Source organism: Oryctolagus cuniculus, chromosome 12, assembly GCF_964237555.1.
Source record: "Oryctolagus cuniculus chromosome 12, mOryCun1.1, whole genome shotgun sequence".
Classification (NCBI taxonomy): Eukaryota; Metazoa; Chordata; class Mammalia; order Lagomorpha; family Leporidae; genus Oryctolagus; species Oryctolagus cuniculus.
In genome coordinates this window covers 21614615-21635081 of record NC_091443.1, presented here as the reverse complement: position 1 = coordinate 21635081, position 20467 = coordinate 21614615, and the positions used below count along the sequence as shown (strand labels likewise).

The window sequence follows — 20467 nt, the reverse complement described above, 5'->3', positions numbered from 1 at the left end:
TTAAGACCTGTGAGATCTGCAACCCCTCCTCCGCTGAGTGACCAGCTCAGAAACAAACCAATCAGTCTTCAGGGTCAGTAGCCTTGGACTTAGCTGAGCGGCTCACTGCTCTGGCATCTCTGAGAGGTGGCTTTACCAGCAAGCGATCCTAGCCGGGGTGACAAGATTGGCTGCCCAACAGCGTGCAGCACCCTGCCGGCATCAGCAGCTGCTCTGGGGCCCCAGCACCTGCACATGACGACCGTCAGTGAGGGTGGGAGCCTTGCCCAGAGGGAGCCGGGAATAAGGAGACAACTTCTAACAAGGGGGAATGGAGGTCACTGGGCATGGGACAGACAGGTGGCAGCAAGACCCTTTGCACCTGCTCCAGTTTGCCCAGGGTGCACTCTTCCTAGGAAAGGGGAGGAAGCCCTGGTCTCTCCTTGTCCCACCAGGTTCTGCCATCCCTACAGCCCACACAAGAGGCAGGGCCACTTCTCAGAAGGCTGCGGTTACCTCAATGTAGGGATGGACAACAGGGCTGTGAGGGCCTCTGAGGTCCGACCCTCACCCAGGTCTCCCACCCCGTAACCAGCAAGAGGGTGAAGGCAGTAAGACCCCCAACCCACAGCAAAGAGAAACAGCCAGAGCCCGGGGTTACTTTGTGCTGCCATTGAGATTTACATTCTGAGAGCTTCATGGCTAGGAAAACCCTTGTAACGGGTATTATTGCTAAAGCAGAATATAATCAAAATAATCTAATATGATGTTTATCCTGGCAGTTGAAAAAGAAATTACTTCACAAGAACAAAGTTATAACAATTTAATAATTTAAACAGAGCCACTTCAGGAGCATACACACACCAACACTCACACATACAGGAAATGCTAACAATTTCATTGAACAGTATATTTAAATTCTTTAAAAAATCCCCCAAATGGACTCAATGTCAAGGATATGAAAATCTCATTTTGAAGCAGGACAGAGGACAGTGGAACAGACATGACACTGACCAACAAAACAAGAGCCTGTGGCTACATCACACTTTTATAAGAACATTACAAGGGAACATTAAGACAGTCATGAAAAAGGATACACATGGCCTCAGAAAGATGAATTCATAGTTAACAATGTCTTTGGTTCCTCCAAGTTACATTTGTTTTGACTTGAACACACCAAACACAAGTTGAGTGCTTAGAGCTCTCCCTATAAATGTCTAAACATTAAGCGGGCTGATGTTTACACCAGCTTCGAAATTTAAAGGAATTCAAAAATCACCACTGTACCACAGAAACTCCAAATACAGAAAAATCCAGGAAATGCGGGAAGTAGGGGAAAATGTAAAATAAAATAAAATAAAACCTCTGCTACCTTGTCCCATGATGAGCTAAAAAGCATTAAATTGGCAGACAGGATGCCAAGTGAAAACCAGCAAGGCAGTTAATTCATCTGAAGGAAATGGGATCAATTTGAAGAGCATGTGTCAATCAGTGAGGATTTCCTGGGGGGCTGTGTTTGAGGGTCTGTGTTTGAGGGGAGGCTGGGGTTCTATGGTTTCATTTGGCCCATGCTGCCCCAGGAGAGGAAATCTATGAGCAAGGCAATGACTCACGGGACTACAATCCTACATCACCGCCCTGAGTCACACCCAAGACAAGACCCATGTGGACCCCAGGCGAACTCAAGGCCAGGCGCTTCCAGGAGTGGTGCAATGCAAGAGCAGTGGGCACACATCCTGACGCCCGGAGCCCACGCCAGCTTCTGCACACTGACCATGACAGGCAGCCTCAGGTGTTGGGAAGGTCTTAGAAAACCATTTCATAAGATCAAAAGTAAAATGTTTTAAGGCACCTACGAGGGACACACAAAGTAAGCTCACAAGGAATCCCTAAAGGTGAAAGTGTGAAGACCAGTTCTTTGCAGGGTCAAGACTGAGCCTTATAAAATAAAAGGCCTAAGTGTCCACACTTTACATGGCGTGATATTCTCCTCAAAGGCACAGAGTTCAATGTCTAAATCCCTGTATGTTGACATGAGAAGCCACGCATAAACAATTCCAGGAATTAAGACCCTGTGCTTGAATTTAAAAAGAAAGAAGGTAGACATGTGCCTTTTTGAACTCACAGTAAATCAAAACCATGGATATTCCACCACCTTCCCCTGGTGACTAACACAACACCTGGAGGGCTAAAAAATAAAAAATATACACAGGGAAAATGTCCCTGGTGTTTCAATAAACATGATCGCAGTTGCACTTGGAACTCACAGAGCAGCGATGCACACGACACAGGCTTACTGTGGCCCAGGTTTTATCAGAGGAGGAAAAACCAGCAGATCGGGCAGAGTTCTGGCCACCCCAGCCCTCCTGAGCTTGGGTCATGGGCCCACACTATTCAGGAAACAGGCAAATTCTCCTCTTTCCCAGCAGCCTCCAGTTAGCCAAGTGGCAGTGGTGTTGTGCACATAATTTCCATCACTGTTCTCACTAGTGTTGCCGGCAAAAGGTGGCAGGAAGAAAGTAGAGGACTCACCCCTTTATTATTTTATTTGACTTTCTATAAATAATTCTTTAAATACAATTATGGACAAGGAACAAACATCACGGCAAATACACACACAACGGAGAGCAGACGGACAAGTCCACAGGCCCTACAGAGCACGCGGCACTTGCGGGCGGGCGCTCAGCTCCTGATGAGAGTCAGGAACTCTTCCCGGGTCTTGGGGTCCTCCCGGAACACGCCCAGCATGGTGCTGGTCACAGTCTTGCTGTTCATTTTCTGCACCCCTCGCATTACCATGCACATGTGTCTGCGAAACGAGACAGCAAAAGTCGTTCAGATGCTTTTAAGGAGGAAGTTGACAAAGGGTTAACCTCAGACTGTGGTTACCAAGTGGGTCATGATCCCTTCTCACCCGAAGGCTGTCTACCACTCTTTCATGAGTGGTAAAGGAGACACCAAGAGAAGACAACCCGCTCCTGGTTATGCATCTCTGCAACAAAGCTCCCTGCACCTCCACAACCCCACACACCAAAATCTCTCCCATTCCCTGGCTTGTACATCAGCGCCACAGGAAATCAAAGGGGCGAAAGGGGTTCAGGCTCAGAGATGGAAACCCACGGTGACAGTGGCAACTGTAGAGTACCACCTGGATCTAGAAAACCGGGCTGCCCCAGCTATGAAGATCAACTTGTGCGTCACACGCTCCGACACTGTGAATGGCGGGCATGGACTTACGTTGCTTCAACCACCACCCCAACTCCAGCAGGGTGCAAGGCTTCTGTGATCGCCACGGCAATTTGCTTCGTGAGGCGCTCTTGAACTGCGAATAGGACAAGGAGCTCAGTGTGAGAGTCGGACCTACACCGCCGGGAGCGTTTCTCCTCCCAGCACACCTCAAGTCTTAAGAAGCAGACATCTGTTGAGAGTTAATAGCCAAGACACATCAGCTTCCACCCTTCTTCCACGGCTGCCGACTGGGCCATGCGCAGGCCTCTGTTCAACTCCCTCACCTGCAGCCCAGATGCTGAAGTGACCTCAGGAGCCCACGAGGCCAGCCCTCCTCCATCCCCAGCACCCCTGGGAGGAAGGGACTGGAGTGGTAACTGTCTCCCCCATGTGCAGGAGGACCAACTGAGGAGCAAGCATCCCTGGGCTGGCCATGTGGTGCACCATGTTAAGCCTCTGCCTGTGATGCCGGCATCCCATACGAGCGCCAGTTCAAGTCCAAGCTGCTCTACTTCCAATGCAGCTTCCTGCGAATGACCTGGGAAGGCAGAGGAAGATGGCCCAAGTGCTGGGGTCCCTGCCACCCACGTGGGTGAATCAGATGGAGTTCCAGGTTTCTGACTTCAGCCTGGCACAGACCAGGTCATCGTAGTCATTTGGGGAGTGAACCTGTGGTTGCAAAATTCTCTCTCTCTCTCCCTCTCCCTCCCTCTGTCTGTAACTCTGCCTTTCAAATAAATAAACATTAAAAAAAAAAAAAAAAAGCCTGAAACAGGACCCACGAAAGTGCTACAGTGTGATTACTGCAGAAAACCAGTGATTTAAATAACCCTTCCCTGTGCTGAACAACACAACACGTCCTGATGTACATGCAAGGGCGTTCCCTGCAGCAGTGCATCGGCTGAGAACTTACAAAATGCCCAGATGCCTACTGGCCTACTGGAGCAGGGGCTGGCATGGCACACACTTTGAATTCTAAATACCTACATGAATATGGGGGAAATGCTGAAGATTTTTAAGTGACAAAAAGTACAAGAAAAAAGAAAGGGGAGCCAATTATAGAAATGTGATCCTCTTGTTCAATAGAATACAAACAAAGTACCAGTCAAACAGTATGGGCATAAAAAAGTGAATGGATGTGAGAAGGCAAGAGATTTCTCCTGGAGGCCTGAAACACGGCAGTCCTGCTCTTATTTGCCTATGAGGCTTTAATTTTATTACACTCACAATAAAATTTTTATACAAGAAAAACATTTTCTGTAAATAGAGATTTTTAAAGTTTACCTTGTAGTCTTCTACTGTAGATTTCTACAATCCTGCAAAAACAAAGAATGGGGGTGTTAGTTCATCATGAATTATTTGAAGAAAGATGCATATTTTGACGTAGTGGTTACAACAGTGCTTGGGACACCCACATTCCACATGGGAGCGCCTAGGGAGGAGTCCTGGCTCCACTTCCAATTCCAGCTTCCTGCTATTGCACACCCTGGGAGGCAGCGATGAGGGCTCAAGAACTTGGGTGCCGGCCACCCATGTGGGAAATCTGGATGGAGTTCCCGGCTCCTGGTTTTGGCCTGGCCCAGCCCTGGCTGTTGCAGGCATTTGAGTAGTGAAACAGCAATGAGTGATCCCTTTCTGCCTTTCAAAAATAAACACCATAAATAAGGTTTTAAAGTAAAAAATAATGTCTTTGCCATAAGAAAAAAAAGTGGGGGGGACACAGTTGAAGCAATACTAGGGTGTGGGCAGGGATAATGCTTGTGGGAAGAGGATAGAAAAACACAAGTCCCACAGGGAAATGTGGTCCGAAGGAGCCCACTGGCCACCATACAGAACGGTGTTTCCTTAGGTCCTGAGGCAGAGACAGAGACACAGAGAGAAAGGCAGTGTATAAATGAGTCTCCAAGTGTAATGTTCACTTAGGAAAAACACAAAAACAAAAAACAACACTTTAAAGCTCCTAAGTCATCAATTTTAGGCCAAGTCTCAAGCGTTCTCATTAATCATATTTTACCAAAGCTTTAAGTTAAAATCAAAGGACTATTTGTTAATTAACAGCAGGTCAACTACTGTACCAACTAAATCTATTAGGGTAATCAGATTAGAACTGATTAGATTTCTTCAGACATCTACAAAACGGGTTTATGTAAGCACTAGCATGATTCACCTCCCAAAAACACAAGCCTCCTGGTCTCAGACCACCACCTGTCAGCTGGTGGGTCTTCTGCTTCCACACCTCTCCCTCTCCGCGTGATAATCAAGGACCACCATGTGGATCGCCCACTTGATAGTAACGAACCATGCTGAGGATCTCGTAAATCTTAGCCTTTGCATCCTGAATTGGACTCAATTTAATGATCACCTCTCCCAAGAAAATTTTACAGCTCTTCCCCTCAGTTCTGCCCCTCAAACAGAACTGAGGACTTTCCATCCTTGTTGGAGCCAACAGTCACTGGCACACCATCCTGTTCACCACTCAGCCAGAGCTCCCTGGAATACAGGAGCCCTGCTGATTCTTCAAGTTGCCAAAGGAATGTGGTATCCAAAGGACAGGACTATATTCTTTTAAACAGAAACCTGGGAAAAAGGTGGTTTCCATCCTAGATAGGGGCTATGTCATATTTTTGCTGGGTCACATTTGTGTGTACATTACTCCTGATAGTTTTCCAGGTGGCTAATGTGTTACACAAATATGAGACGCCATTGGTTTAAGTCGGTAATGTCTTCCTTCTCATATTCGTCCTTTGTTCCTTGGGTAGCACTCAAGGGCAGCATTGGACAATGGTGGGTAGCACTGGGCATCAGTGGTTTACTCCACACTTGACTATGTGACTGTCACCCATGGCACCTGCCACTTGCCAGCAGAGGGCTGCCCTCACCCCTGGAGGTCATTCACATGGACTTTGATGGAGTCCACATGATTACTTGGTGAACAGGTTCCCTGTGCTCACAGAGTTCATAATTCTTATTCCTAGATTATTCTATTTTATTCTCCACCCCCCCCCAAATAAACCTTTATGTAAGGAATACAAACTTCATGCATTTCATAAGTACACCTTTAGGAATATAGTGCTTCCTCCCACCATACCTGCCCTCCCACCCACACTCCCACTCCTCCTTCTCCTCTCTCGCCCCTTCTCAGTCCCATTCTCCACTAAGATCCATTTTCAATTAACTTTGTACACAGAAGACCAACGCTATACTAAGTAAAGAGTTCAACAATTTTCACGAAAGAAAAAAAGAAAACAAAAAAAACCTGCTCCTCAACTGTCAAGACAAGGGCTGTTCAAAGTCATTGCATCTTGACTATAACTTTACTTTTTTTAGAAACTTAATTAACTTTAACGAAGCACCCAAGAATGATACATCTTTTGAGAGCACTTATACATAGTTATAATACAACTCTTTGAGGACAGAGGACCTGCATGGGGAGATAGTGCACAGTGATTCCTGTTGTTAATTTAACAATCAACACTCTTATGTATGACATCAGTGATCATCTGAGGCTCTTGACATGAGCTGCCTAGGCTATGGAAGCCTTCTGAATCCACAAACTCCTTCAATATTTAGACAAGGCCATAAGCAAATTGGAAGTTCTCGCCTCCCTTCAGAGAAAAGTACTTTCTTCTTTGATGACCATTTCTTTCCACTGGAGGCCCACCCACCAAGGTCCTTCATGTAGGACATTTTTTACCACAGTGTCTTGGTTTTCCATGGCTGAAATGCTCTCATGGGCTTTTCAGCCAGACCAGAATGCCTTAAGGGCTGATTCTGAAACCAGAGTGCCACTTATAGCAGTTGTCATTCTATGAGTCTGTGTGAACTGCTTCCCATGTTGGAGCATTCAATCCTTTTTAATTCTATGTATAATTATTACCAGACCCTTAATCCTATCCATATGATCACTTTAACACTTATATTTTTATCACCTAGCTTAAAGGGAATTGGGGTCCCATGGCAAGTTTTTAAACTGTACCCTTAGAAGTAAGTCTGTAGGAATGTATGCAGAACTATACAGCTTTACAATTACAGACTTCACACACTTCATAATCACAGCTTTAGGAACATGATGATTCTTCCCACCATGTCTACCCTCTGACTACACTCTCAATCAATTTTCCTCCTCTCACTCTTACTCCCACTTTTTATTGAGATCTATTTTCAATCGACTTCATACACATATATTTAACCCTATTTTAAATAAAGAGTTCAACAAATAGTATTAAAAAAACTTTTTCCTCAACAGTCAAGACAAGGGCTGTTCAAGTCACTGCTTCTCAAAGTGTCAATTTCACTTCTACAGATTTCATTTTAGGTGCTCTATTAGTTATTTCAGGTCAGGGAGAACATAAGGTATTTGTCCTTTTGGGACTGGCTTATTTCACTAAGTATGATATTTTCCAGATACATCCATTTTGTTGTAAATGACCAGATTTAATTTTCTTTTTTTTAATACTGTGTGGCATTCCATAGTGTACATATGCCATATTTTCTTTATCCAGTCTTCAGTTGATAGGCATTTGTGTTGATTCCATGTCTTAGCTATTGTGAATTGAGCTGCAATAAACATGGGGGTGCAGATAGCTCTTTTATATGTTTATTTCATTTCCCTTAGGTAGATTTCTAGGAGTGGGATGGCTGGGTCATATGGTAAGTCTATATTCAGATTTCTGAGGTATCTCTATACTATCTTCCATAGTGGCTTTACCAGTTTACATTCCCACCAACAGTGGATTAGGGCACCTTTGCCCCTACATCCTCACCAGCATTTGTTGTATTCTGTCTTTCTCAAGTAAGGAATAGATGTTGAATTTACCTTGTCTTTTAGCATTTAATATAACTGCCTTTGATTTGAAAAAAATCTTTACTTTGTCCCTGTTCTCAAAATGTCACCTGTTGACAGGTATTTGTCACAAATTCTAGTTTTACATTTACACTCATCTGCCTTTCAATATTGCTGTTGGCCAACCTACTTTCAGTCTAACCACTGTTACTACATAACTAATTGATATTTTCCTCTATGGCTGCTTTGAGTGTATGTACTCTGGAGTTTACTACGCTGTGTCTAGGTAGGAATTTAACTTTGCTTTTCTTGTTTGGGACTTAGATGACATCCTGACTCTGGAGGTTGATATTTTGCATACGTTCAGTAAACTTGTTCAGCCATTATGTTCTCCGATATTCCAACTACTCCATTACCTCTGCTGTCTCCAAAAATTCCAGTTAGTGGCATATTAAATCCATGTATCTTAAATCCTCATTAATATTTCTACCTGTCTATGTTGCATTCTGTGCACTTTCTTAGAACTCTCTTCAAGTTCATTAAACAAAGATACTTAAAAAAGTTTGTGGAAAATACAATTAAAAGCTACATTTAGGGTAGGTATCTGGCCTAGCAGTTCACTTTCAGACTTTTGATTTCAATTCTTTGAGTTTTGAACTTTATCTTAAAAGCCATAGACGAATAGCATGACTAAATGGACACTAGAGGGAAAAAAAAATCCAGCAGTAGATGAGGGCAGAATGAAGGACCCTAAGAGAGTAAGGCAGAGGGAAGCCAGGAGCTTAACATATAGTCCTGGGGAGAGGCAAGAGGCCCTAATGGGACAAAAAAATGGCGGAATAGGGAGGGAACTTACTGCTCTAATCTATGGGAAGATAGTTTAAAAAAAAAAAAAAAACAGAGTCCAATCAGGGAAGAGTTAGGGAGAAAATAGCAGAGGAAATTCCATGCAAATTAGAGGGAATCTATGGACCTATGTGGATGGTATGGATGCACACCTCAGCAACTGATAGCAACTGATAGCTTCAGCACAGGCTTCGAAGTGGGGTGAGACCAGACTGCAACAGCCCAAGCCACTGGCAATAAAGCTGTGGGAAGAGCCTGGTGTGAGTATGGCTGAGAGCCCTGTGGGGGACAGTGTACCGACCAACCTAGAAGAGAACGAAGGGGAGGAGCACATTTCTCTCTCCCTGAACACCTGACGCCAGCTTCTTGTAACTAGCCAAGAAAGGGTAGGTGCCATTTTGGACATACATAACAGTTGCACCTGCTCATGTCCACATGTCCAACAGCCAAGCAGAGACACCTGTGTTTGGCCAGGAGAACTGAGAAGGGGCTGGGTGCTCATGATTGTGGGAGCCTTGTGTGCTGGGACTATGAAAACACTGTGCCTGTATGTGAGAGCACAGGGTGTGGCTGGGTCTTTGGGTAGTCACAGAGGGTGGCTCCACACACTCAGAGCTCCCTGATAACCTGGTAAGAGTCATTGCTGCAGGATCCGTACTCACACCAAGGACTGACTGGATCCTTTGTGTGGTTCTTGTGGCAATGCAAATGAATATTATACCCACTGGAGTAGCGCCCAGGCATTGATCTCCTTGGAGGATTGGAGGTGAGTGTGAGACTATGCCAATGGAGCAGATTAAAATCCTCCCCTCTGATTAAGGAGAAAGATTTAACATGCCCAATCTGGGTGTCACCTCAGATACTCCTTTCACCTTGGAGTACTGAACAGAGCTCCCTGGCCACAGCTACCACATGCCTCTAGGTATTCACTGAAACAACAGACACTCCACTAAGCCACAGAATCACAGTCCAAAGATAAAAGCCACCACAGGACAGAGGGGAAAAAATACAAGTATCTCCACAAATGCCCAAAAATAAATGCAACAGCTCAAGAAACAAGAATAAGTAAGACAACATGACACCTCCAAAGGAACACAACACTTCAGTTTTAAAATGTGAAACTGAAGAGATCGAAGAAATGCCAGAAATGGAATTTAAAAAATTGATCATAGGATTACTTAGAAATAATCAGAAGCAAATCCATGAATTAAAGAAATTCATACATGACATGAAGGAACAGTTTTCCCATGAAATTGAAATTTTAAAGAGAAATCAAAATGAAATATTGGAAATGAAGAATTCAATAGAACAAATTAAAAATGCAGTGGATCTGGCCTCAGAATCAGCCCATAAGGCATTCAGATCTGGCTGAAGAGCCCATGAGAGTATTTTAGGCATGGAAAGCCAAGACACTCTGGCAAAATAAAAAATAAAAATAAATTAAAAAAACCACCACACCTAAATGAAAGATCTCTGCGAGTGAGATCCCAGTGGAAAGAACGGGCCATCAAAGAAAGTACCACCTTTCTCTGAAGGGAGGAGAGAACTTCCACTTTGACTATGACCTTGTCTAAATAAGATCAGAGTCGGCGAATTCAAAAGGCTTCCATAGCCTTGGTAACTCATGACTAGAGCCTAGGGAGATTACTGATGCCATAAATAAGAGTGTCAAATTGTTAAGTCAACAACAGGAGTCACTGTGTACTTACTCCTCATGTAGGATCTCTGTCCTTAATGTGTTGTTCAATGTGAATTAATGCTATAACTAGTAATCAAACAGTATTTTACACTTTATGTTTCTGTGTGGATGCAAACTGTTGAAATCTTTACTTAATATATACTAAATTGATCTTCTGTATATAAAGATAATTGAAAATGAATCTTGATGTGAATGGAATGGGAAAGGGAGCAGGAGATGGGAGGGTTGTGGGTGGGAGGGAAGTTATGGGGGGTGGAGCCACTGTAATCCATCAGCTGTACTTTGGAAATTTATATTTATTAAATAAAAGTAAAAATTGTGGTGGAAAGCTTTAAGAAAAGACTCGGTGAGGCAGAAGCAAGAATATCTGAGATAGAAAATAAATCTCTGGAAATATTACAGTCAGACCAAAAAAAAAAAAAAAGGAAGAAATAATAAAACTAAAAAAACTGTGTTGGAGATCTATGGGATACTATCAAATGACCAAACATACGGGTCTTAGGAGTTTCTGAAGGAATGGAAAGAGAACGGATTAAAGGCCTTTTTAGTGAAATAATTACAGAAAACTTCCCTAATTTGGAGAAAGACAGGGACATTCAAGTACAGAAAGCACATAGAATTCCTAATAGACATGACCAGAAAAGATCCTCACCACAACACATTGTAGTCAAACTCTCCACAGTAAAACATAAAGATTCTAAAATGTGTATGAGAGAAATGTCAGATTGTTTTCAGAGGATCTCCAAATAGACTCTCAGCTAACTTCTCATCAGAAACCTTACAGGCTAGGATAAAATGGCAAGAAATATTCCAAGTCTTAAGAAAAAAGAAACCTGTCAACCCAGAATACTATACCCTGCAAAGCTCTCACTTATGAAGGTGAAATAAAGACCTTCCATAACAAACAAAATTGAAAGACTTTTTCACCACTCATCCAGCCTTAAAATAGATGCTTAAGGATGTGCTACACACAGAAACACAGAGACGTGGTCATCACTATGAAAGAAAATGAAGGCAGACAATCTCCCAGGGCTGGCACTGTGGCACAGAGGGTAAAGCCTCGATCTGCGATGCCACATCCCATATGGGTACCAGTTCGAGTCCCAGCTGCTCCACTTCCAATCCAGCTCTCTATTCTGGCCTGGGAAAGCAGTAGAGGATGGCTCCAAGTACTTGGGTCCCTGCACCCTCATGGGAGACCCGAAGAAGGTGGATGGGTCCCAGCTTCAGATCAGCCCAGCTCCAGCCACTGCAGCCATTTGGGGAGTGAGCCAGCGGATGGAGGACCTCTCTCTGCCTCTGCCCCTCTGCCCCTCTGCCTCTCTGTGGCTCTGCCTTTCAAATAAATAAAAAAGAAAGAAAAATCTCCCAGTAAAAGTACAAGGGAAATTTAAAGAAAATAAGAATATTTACAGAAAAATGGCAGGGCTAAGTTTTTACTTATCAATAGTCATCTTGAATGCAATGGCTTCAACTCTTTAGTTACAAGATACAGACTGGCTGAATGGATTAAAAACAAAACCCATCTTTTTGCTACCTACAAGAAACACATCTCACCAACAAAGATGCATGCAGACTGAAAGTGAAAGGATGGAAAATTATATTCCATGCTAACAAAAACCAAGAAAGAGCTGGTGTAGATATCCCAATATCATACAAAATAGACTTTAACACAACAACTGTTAAGAGAGTCAAAGAAGGGCACTATGTAATGATTAAGGGACCAACTCAACAGGAAGATGTCACTATTACATACATATATGCACCTAATTACAGGGCACATGGCTATTTAAAAGAAACATTAATGGACCTAAAGGGAGACATAGACTACAATACAATAGAAATGGGGAACTTCAATACTCTACTCTGAGCAATGGACAGATCAGCCAGAGAGAAAATCAGCAAAAAATAGCAGATTTAATCAATATTATAGACCAAATGGACCTTATGGATATCTACAGAACTTTTCATCCTACAGATGCAAAATTCACATTCTTCTCACCAGTGCATGGAACTTTCTCTAGGATAGACCACATACTAGGCATGAAGCAAGTCTAAGCAAATTAAAAAAAAAATCAAAATCATACCCTGCATCTTCTCTGACCAAAATGGAATGAAGGTGGAAATCAACAACTCAAGAATCTCTAGAATATATGTAAAAGCATGGAGATTGAACAACATGCTCCTGAATGAACAGTAGGTCATAGAAGAAATCAAAAGTGAAGTCAAAAGATTTCTTGACAAATGAAGATGACAATACAACATATCAAAACTTATGAGCTATAGCAACAACAGTGTTAAGAGAAAAGTTCATAGCAATTGGTGCCTACATCAAGAAATTAGAAAGGCACCAAATAAAAGAGCTATCAATGCATCTCAAGGACCTAGAAAAACAGCAAACCAAACCCAAAAGTAGTAGGAGAAAAGAAATAATTAAAATTAGAGAATAAACAAAAATTTGAAACTCCCCCAAAATACAAAAGATCAGCAAAACGAAAATCTTTTTTTTTTAATAAACTAAATTGACAAACCATTGGCCCAACTAACAAAAAAAAGAGAAGATCCAAATCAATAAAATTAAAGATGAAAAAGGAAATATAATGACCCCACAGAAATAAAAAGAATCATCAGAAATTACTAAAAAGAGCTGTATGCCAACAAACTGGGAAACCTAGAAGAAATGGATAGATTTCTGGACACAGAAAAACTACCTAAATTGAGCCATGAAAACACATAAAACCTAAACAGACCAACAACCAACACAGAAACTGAATCAATAATAAAGACCCTCCCAGCAAAGAAAAGCCCAGAATCAGATGGCTTCACTGCTGCATTCTTCCAGACGTTTAAAAAAGAACTAACTCCAATTCTTCTCAAGCTATTCAAAACAATTGAAAGGAATCTTTCCAAACTCCTTCTATAAAGCCAGCATCACTGTAATCCCTAAATCTGAAAAAGATACAACAGAGAAAGAAACTATAGACCAATTTCCCTGAACACAGACGCAAAAATCCTCAACAAAATACTAGCTAATCAAATGCAACAACACTTCAGAAAGATCATTCACCAGGACCAAGTGGGATTTATCCCAGGTATGCAGGGATGGTTCAATATTCGCAAATCAATGTGATACATCACATTAACAAACCGTTGAACAAAAACATATGACTATCTCAATAGATGCAGAGAAAGCATTTGATAAAATACAACACACTGGCCGGCGCTGTAGCTCAATAGGCTAATCCTCTGCCTGCGGCACCGGCACACCAGGTTCTAGTCCCGGTCGGGGCGCCAGATTCTGTCCCGGTTGCTCCTCTTCCAGTCCAGCTCTCTGCTGTGGCCAGGGAGTGCAGTGGAGGATGGCCCAGGTCCTTGGGCCCTGCACCCACATGGGTGACCAGGTGGAAGCACCTGGCTCCTGGCTTCGGATCAGCGCAGCATGCCAGCCACAATGCACCAGCCGTAGCGACCACTTGGGGGGTGAACCAACAGAAAAAGGAAGACCTTTCTCTCTGTCTCTCTCTCTAACTCTGCCTGTCCAAAAAAAAAAAAAAAAAAAAAAAATACAACACACTTTCATGATGAGAACTCTAAGAAATTCAGTATAGAGGGAACATTCCTCAATGCAATGAAGGCAATTTATAACAAACCCACAGCCAGTGTCTTATTGAAGGGAGAAAAATTGGAAGCATTCCCACTGAGATCCAGAACCAGACAAGGATGCCCACTCTCACCACTGTTATTCAGTACAGTCCTGGAAGTGTTAGTCAGAGCCACTGGGCAAGAAAAAGAAATCAAAGGGATATAGATTGGGAAGGAGTAAGTCAAACTATCCCTATTTGCAGATGATATGATTCTACATATAGGGTATCCAAAAAGACTCTGCTAAGAGACTATTGAAACTCATAGAAGAGTTTGGTAAAGTAACAGGATATAAAATCAACACATAAAAATCAACATCCTTTGTATACACAGACAATGCCATGCTGGGAAAGAACCTCTAAGATCAATCCTATTCACAATAGCTACCATAAAAAATACCTTGGAATAAAATTAAACAAGGACCTCAAAGATCTCTACAATAAGAATTATAAAACATTAAACAAAGAAATAGAAGACACAAAAAATGGAAAAATTTTCCATGTTCATGAATTGGAAGAATCAATATTTATCATCAAAATGTCCATACTAATGAAAGAAATTTACAGATTCAATACAATACCAATCAAAATACCAAGGACATTATTCTCAGATAAAAAAATGATGCTGAAATTCATATGGAAACACAGGAGACCCCGAATAGCTAAAGCAATATTATACAACAAAAACAAAGCTGGAGACCTCACAATACCAGATTTCAAGACATACTATAGGACAGTTATTAAAACAGTCTGGTACTGGTACAAAAACAGATTGATAAACAAATGGAACAGAATAGAAATGCCAGAAATCAATCCATGCATGTACAACCAATTTATCTTTGACAAAGGATCTAAAATCAATGCCTGGAGCAAGAAGAGTCTCCTCAACAAATGGTGCTGGAAAAACTGGACCTCCACATGCAGAAGCATGAAATTAGACCTCTACCTTACACCTTACACAAAAATTCACTCAAAATGGGTCAAAGACCTAAATCTATGACTCAATGCCATCAAATTACTAGAGAATGTTGGGAAAACACTGAAAGACATTGGCACAGGCAAAGAGTTCTTAGAATGGACCCCAGAGGCATAGGCAATCAAAGCCAAATTTGACAAATGGGATTAAATCAAACTGAAACGCTTCTGCACTACAAAAGAAACACTCAGCAACCAACAGAATGGGAGAAATTATTTGTAAACTATGCAACTGATAAAGGATTAATGACCAGAATATATAAGAACAAGAAACACAACAAAAGCAAAACAACCCAGTTTAGAAATGGGCAAAGGACTTAAACAGGTAATTTTAAAAAAGAAATCCAAATGGCCAACAGATATATGAAAGAGTGCTCAGCATCACTAGCCGTCAGAGAAATGCAAATCAAAACCACAATGAGGCCGGCGCCGCGGCTCACTAGGCTAATCCTCCGCCTAGCAGCGCCGGCACACCGGGTTCTAGTCCCGGTTGGGGCGCCGGATTCTGTCCCGGTTGCCTCTCTTCCAGGCCAGCTCTCTGCTGTGGCCAGGGAGTGCAGTGGAGGATGGCCCAGGTGCTTGAGCCCTGCACCCCATGGGAGACCAGGAAAAGCACCTGGCTCCTGGCTCCTGCCATCGGACCAGCGCACCGGCCACAGCGCGCCGGCCGCGGCGGCCATTGGAGGGTGAACCAACGGCAAAAAGGAAGACCTTTCTCTCTGTCTCTCTCTCTCACTGTCCACTCTGCCTGTCAAAAAAAAAAAAAAAAAAAAAAAAAAAAAAAAAAAAACCACAATGAAGTTTCACATCACCTCCCTCAGAATGGCTTTCATACAAAAGTCAACAACCAACCAATGCTGGTGAGGGTGTGGGGAAAAAAGATACCCTAATCCACTGTTGGTGGGAATGTAAACTGGTAAAGCCAATGTGGAAGACAGTAAGTAGATACCTCAGAAATCTGAATATAGACCTAACATATGACCCAGCCATCCCACTCCTGGGAATTTATCCAAGGGAAATAAAATTAGCATATGAAAGAGTTTTCTGTACCCCCATGTTTACTGCAGCTCAATTCATAATAGCTAAGACAAGGAATCAACCCAAATGCCTGTCAACTAAAGAAATTATGGGGGCTGGTGCTGTGGCGCAGTGGGTTAATGCCCTGGCCTGAAGCGCTGGCATCCTATACGGGCACCAGTTCAAGACCAGGCTGCTCCACTTCTAATCCAGCTCTCTGCTATGGCCTGGGAAAGCAGAAGATGGCTCAAGTCCTTGGGCCCCTGCGCCCGCATGGAAGACCCATAGGAAGCTCCTGGCTCCTGGCTTCAGATCGGCACAGCTCCGTCCATTGAGGCCAACTGGGGAGTGAACCATTGGATGGAAGACCTCTCTGCCTCTCCTCTCTCTGTGTAACTCTGACTTTCAAATAAATAAATAAATTTTTAAAAAAAGTAATTATGAGATATATACATCATGAACTACTACACAGCAGTTAAAAGAAATGAAATCCTATCATTTGCACCAAAATAGATTAAAATGGAAAACATACTTAGTGAAATAAGCCCATCCCAAAAGGACAAATACTATATGTTCTCCCTGATCTGTGATAACTAATAAAGCATCTAAAATGTAATCTATAGAAGTGAAATTGACATTTTATGATGCAAAACAGCCCTTCTCAACTATTGAGGAATAGTTTTTTTTCACACAATTTATTGAATTCTTAGAATAAAGTTACTCCTATGTGTATAAATTTAATTGAAAATAGATCTTAGTAAAAAATAACAATGGGAATAGAAGAGGGAGGAGGAAAAGAGGTGGGAGTATGCGTGGGAGGGTGGGCACAGTGGGAAGAATCACTATATTCCTAAAGTTGTATTTATGAAAAGCATGAAGTTTGTATTCATTAAATAAAAGGTTTCTGGGGAGGGGGGAAAACAACAACAAAACAAATAACAACAACCAAAAAAAGCATGCAATCCACTGGGAAAAGTACAAAGTTTCCAGAAGATTCACCCTCAGCCTACAAAGGAACTGCAAATGAGAACACGGATGTCGTTGTTATCAACTGGCAAAGATTCAAAAGACTGATGGAACCCAGAGTTGGCAAAGGGGTGAAGACAGACTTTTTCTCTGTTATTGAAGTATAGATTGGCATGATCTTTTTGGAGAGACATTCGGTAACATCACAAATACCGCTACTCTTAACCCAGCAAGTTCTACTCTGATAATTTATCTTAGATACACTGACTGCATGCAAAGGTAATACACAAAAGATATGTTCAGCAAAACATGTTTTTCCTTTTTTTGACGGCAGTTTCAGGTTGTAAACTACACTTATTTATACCACAGACTGGTTAAATGAATTGTTCAACCAAAGAAATTCTGTGTACCTTAAAAGAGAACTTGGACTTTTTGGACTCAAAGATGTCCAAAGAACTCCAAGGGTATTTTAATTAAAAAAGAGAGCAAGTTGCAATACAGAACATGAAGTATGATCTCCTTTTTCCATTGTTTGTTTTGCTAGTTTTTAAGAGCTGCACCACAGCGCTGGTCCCATATAAAGCCCTGGCCTGAAGTGCCGGCTTACCCTATGGGTGCCGGTTCTAGTCCCAGCTGCTCCTCTTCTGATCCAGCTCTCTGCTATGGCCTGGGAAAGCGTGGAAGGTGGCCCAAGTCCTTGGGCCTCTGCACCCACATGGGAAACCTGGAAGAAGCTCCTGGCTCCTGGCTTCAGATCAGCACAGCTCTGGCAGTTGTAGCCATTTGGGGAGTGAACCAGTGGACGGAAGACCTTGCTGTCTGTCTGTACCTCTCTCTGTAACTCTTTCAAATAAATAAAATAAATCTTTTTTTTTTTTTTTAAAGAGCTATATGTTGTGATTGCATAGATTTCAAGAAGATATTAAAAAGAAATCTCTAGCTTTAACTCTGGGGAACAACAGCAAAATGAAAAAATCTTTCACTTTTTTCACTCATTTGTATTTCAATGTAACTGGTTAGAACATTGTTTTTATAATAGAGAAAAAATACTCCCTCTATAAGCTAATGCCCACCCTACCTTTCTAGCTCCCAGTTACACTTGCCTAAATCTATTCCCATCAATCTGGTCCACACCCACTGGCCTATGCCTGGCTCCTCCTCTCGTTTGCCTTTGTTCATGCATTAACTGTACCCATTCAGATTTCTGCTCGTCCTTCCACTTCAGGATCTCTTCAACCCCACCAGGCCACAGCCATTATGGTTCCTCCGAAGCAGGCATTTCTGTGGCACCTGCTGCCCCGTATTGTGTACCCTCCCTGAGGGTGGCTATGTTCTACTTCTCTCTGGGCATCAAACAGCTGGTACAGTGTCTTTTCACAGTGGGGACTCAGTAAGCAGATTAGCCATGACTACCCCGAGGGACTCCAATTCTAAACTCAAAATTTAATTACACTCACTCAGTTATGCTAAGGCAAGACAATGAATACATGTTTGATACATTTTCAGAAACAAAAGGAATTTCTGTTCAAACTAAGCTTATTCTAGAATTCTACTAGAGTTGAACCAGATCAACTCCCTTCTGGCATTTTCTTGTTACTTAAGGCTTTACCGTTTGATATTTGACTTCACCGGCACTAAAAGGTCATTCATTTAAAGGCAAGCATATAACAGACTTCACATACAAGATTAAAATGAGCAGTAAAGTTTTGCTAAGACATTCAGCTTTCTTTATTACTCTTTATTCCCTAAAAATATTCTTCCTTCTTACAAGGAATAAGCAGCTGGATAAACTCAGTCTTTTCTGCTTAACAGACCCATTATTCAATTTTTTTTTTACAAAATATTTGAAAGTAACATACACTCAGTTATTTGGTGTAGTTCCATTAAATGTTAATCCTATTACAGCGAGGACAAATCCCTGTGTTAATAATCAACTTCTTTGTATTGTTTCATAGAAGCTTAAGTACTTGGGATCATTTCCTTTCACTAGGAAAGAGATAACCAAGACGAGACCCTTCCACCCTTCAATTACCATTTATCCCGTGACCTCACTGGGGCACTGTAGAATCCATGTCCATCTCACCCGACAAGTGTGATCTTTAGAGAAGTCTGTTTATGCCAAGACCTAAGTGGTCTGCCCGCTTTCATACAATATTAAAGGAAACATGCTGACGGCCCCTTGCAACCTGGACGGGCTGTCGCAGGCTTCAGTGGGAAAGGGGTGGGGCTGGCGACCTCACTGGAGGCAGAGCACACGCAGGACGCCCGCCCACAGCTATGCAGTGTAAAATGCTAACAGTCGCTTCTAGTGACGAGACTGTTACAGTGGACACGAACTCCACGTTATATATCGTGATGTAAGAGAGGAGCTCACTGGCAGGAGGTTCGTTAACAGAGACCAGAGCCAGCTGAATGATACCCTTCCCAGCCTGCCCTTGGCACTGCCGCCGGGCACGGCTCCCACCACGAGAAGCCCGGCTGTTGCTGGATGGGCGTAAGAGCCTCACCGCAGCCCAGCTCTAACAGCCATCATCTGTCCATTCGTGTGCCAAGTAGCCCTGTCTGGTGGCAAGGTGGCTGGGCAGGGATGAGGTCACTAAGTGGGGAAGTTACATTTCCCTTTTCTACCCAGTTCCCAAGGAAAATGAAGGAGAACAGGCAGCGAAAGCAAAGTCGACGGAAGTGTGGTGGAGGGCAGCGGTCGTCTTGCTTGGGTCCCTTGTAGAGATTCCACCACAGGACTGGAAAGGATGGGGACCCCGCTGCTAGGCTGGGGTGTGTCCCAGCGGGGGGCAGAGCCGGGGAGCAGCAGAACCACAGCGCAGTCGTCCCGCCACAGAGGTGCACACATCCCATCACGAGACGGCCACCGGAGCTGCAATCACACTCTGCCAACTTTGCTTGGTTTTTATTAAAAAGGCCATTTGACTGTGTACTGCAGCTCCATTTGTTCTTCACACATACACACACCTCTGCCCTCCCAGCACAGTGCCACCACCCAAGATTCACTATCTCAGAACTGAGACATTGCAAACACAGAAAAAAAAAAAAAAGGTTAATTAAGGGCAATAAAATGCTGCTGCTGGGGACCCATCAGAGGTCCACAAACACAGACGCTCACTCTGACCTCTGGTTAAACACAGGTGAGCACACACACGCACCACCTCGCCTTCCTGAAATCCAAATAAAAAATGGTGGCACCGAACAGTTCCTAAAAGGCATGAATCCATAGGACAAAGAACAGAAAAGACAATGGAAGAAAGAGAGGGGCAGAGCATGAACCTGGTCTCGGAGCAAGGCTGAGCAGAACCAAGGCAGGCGCGGTCTTGCACC

The 20467-nt window shown here is 42.9% G+C and overlaps 1 protein-coding gene across 1 annotated transcript in view; it reads right to left on the bottom strand.

Annotated features, from left to right (window-relative positions):
- Nucleotides 1-788: 788 nt before the first annotated feature.
- GCH1 (GTP cyclohydrolase 1) overlaps nt 789-20467 on the bottom strand; it is a 53382-nt gene continuing 33703 nt past the window's right edge. Inside the window, exons 4-6 of the mRNA XM_051822887.2 lie at nt 4492-4523; nt 3217-3301; nt 789-2788 (exon numbers count right to left, since the gene is read on the bottom strand). Of these exons, the coding sequence (XP_051678847.1) occupies nt 2662-2788; nt 3217-3301; nt 4492-4523 (244 nt within the window). The 3' untranslated portion in view covers nt 789-2661. The remainder of the gene's footprint in view (nt 2789-3216; nt 3302-4491; nt 4524-20467) is intronic.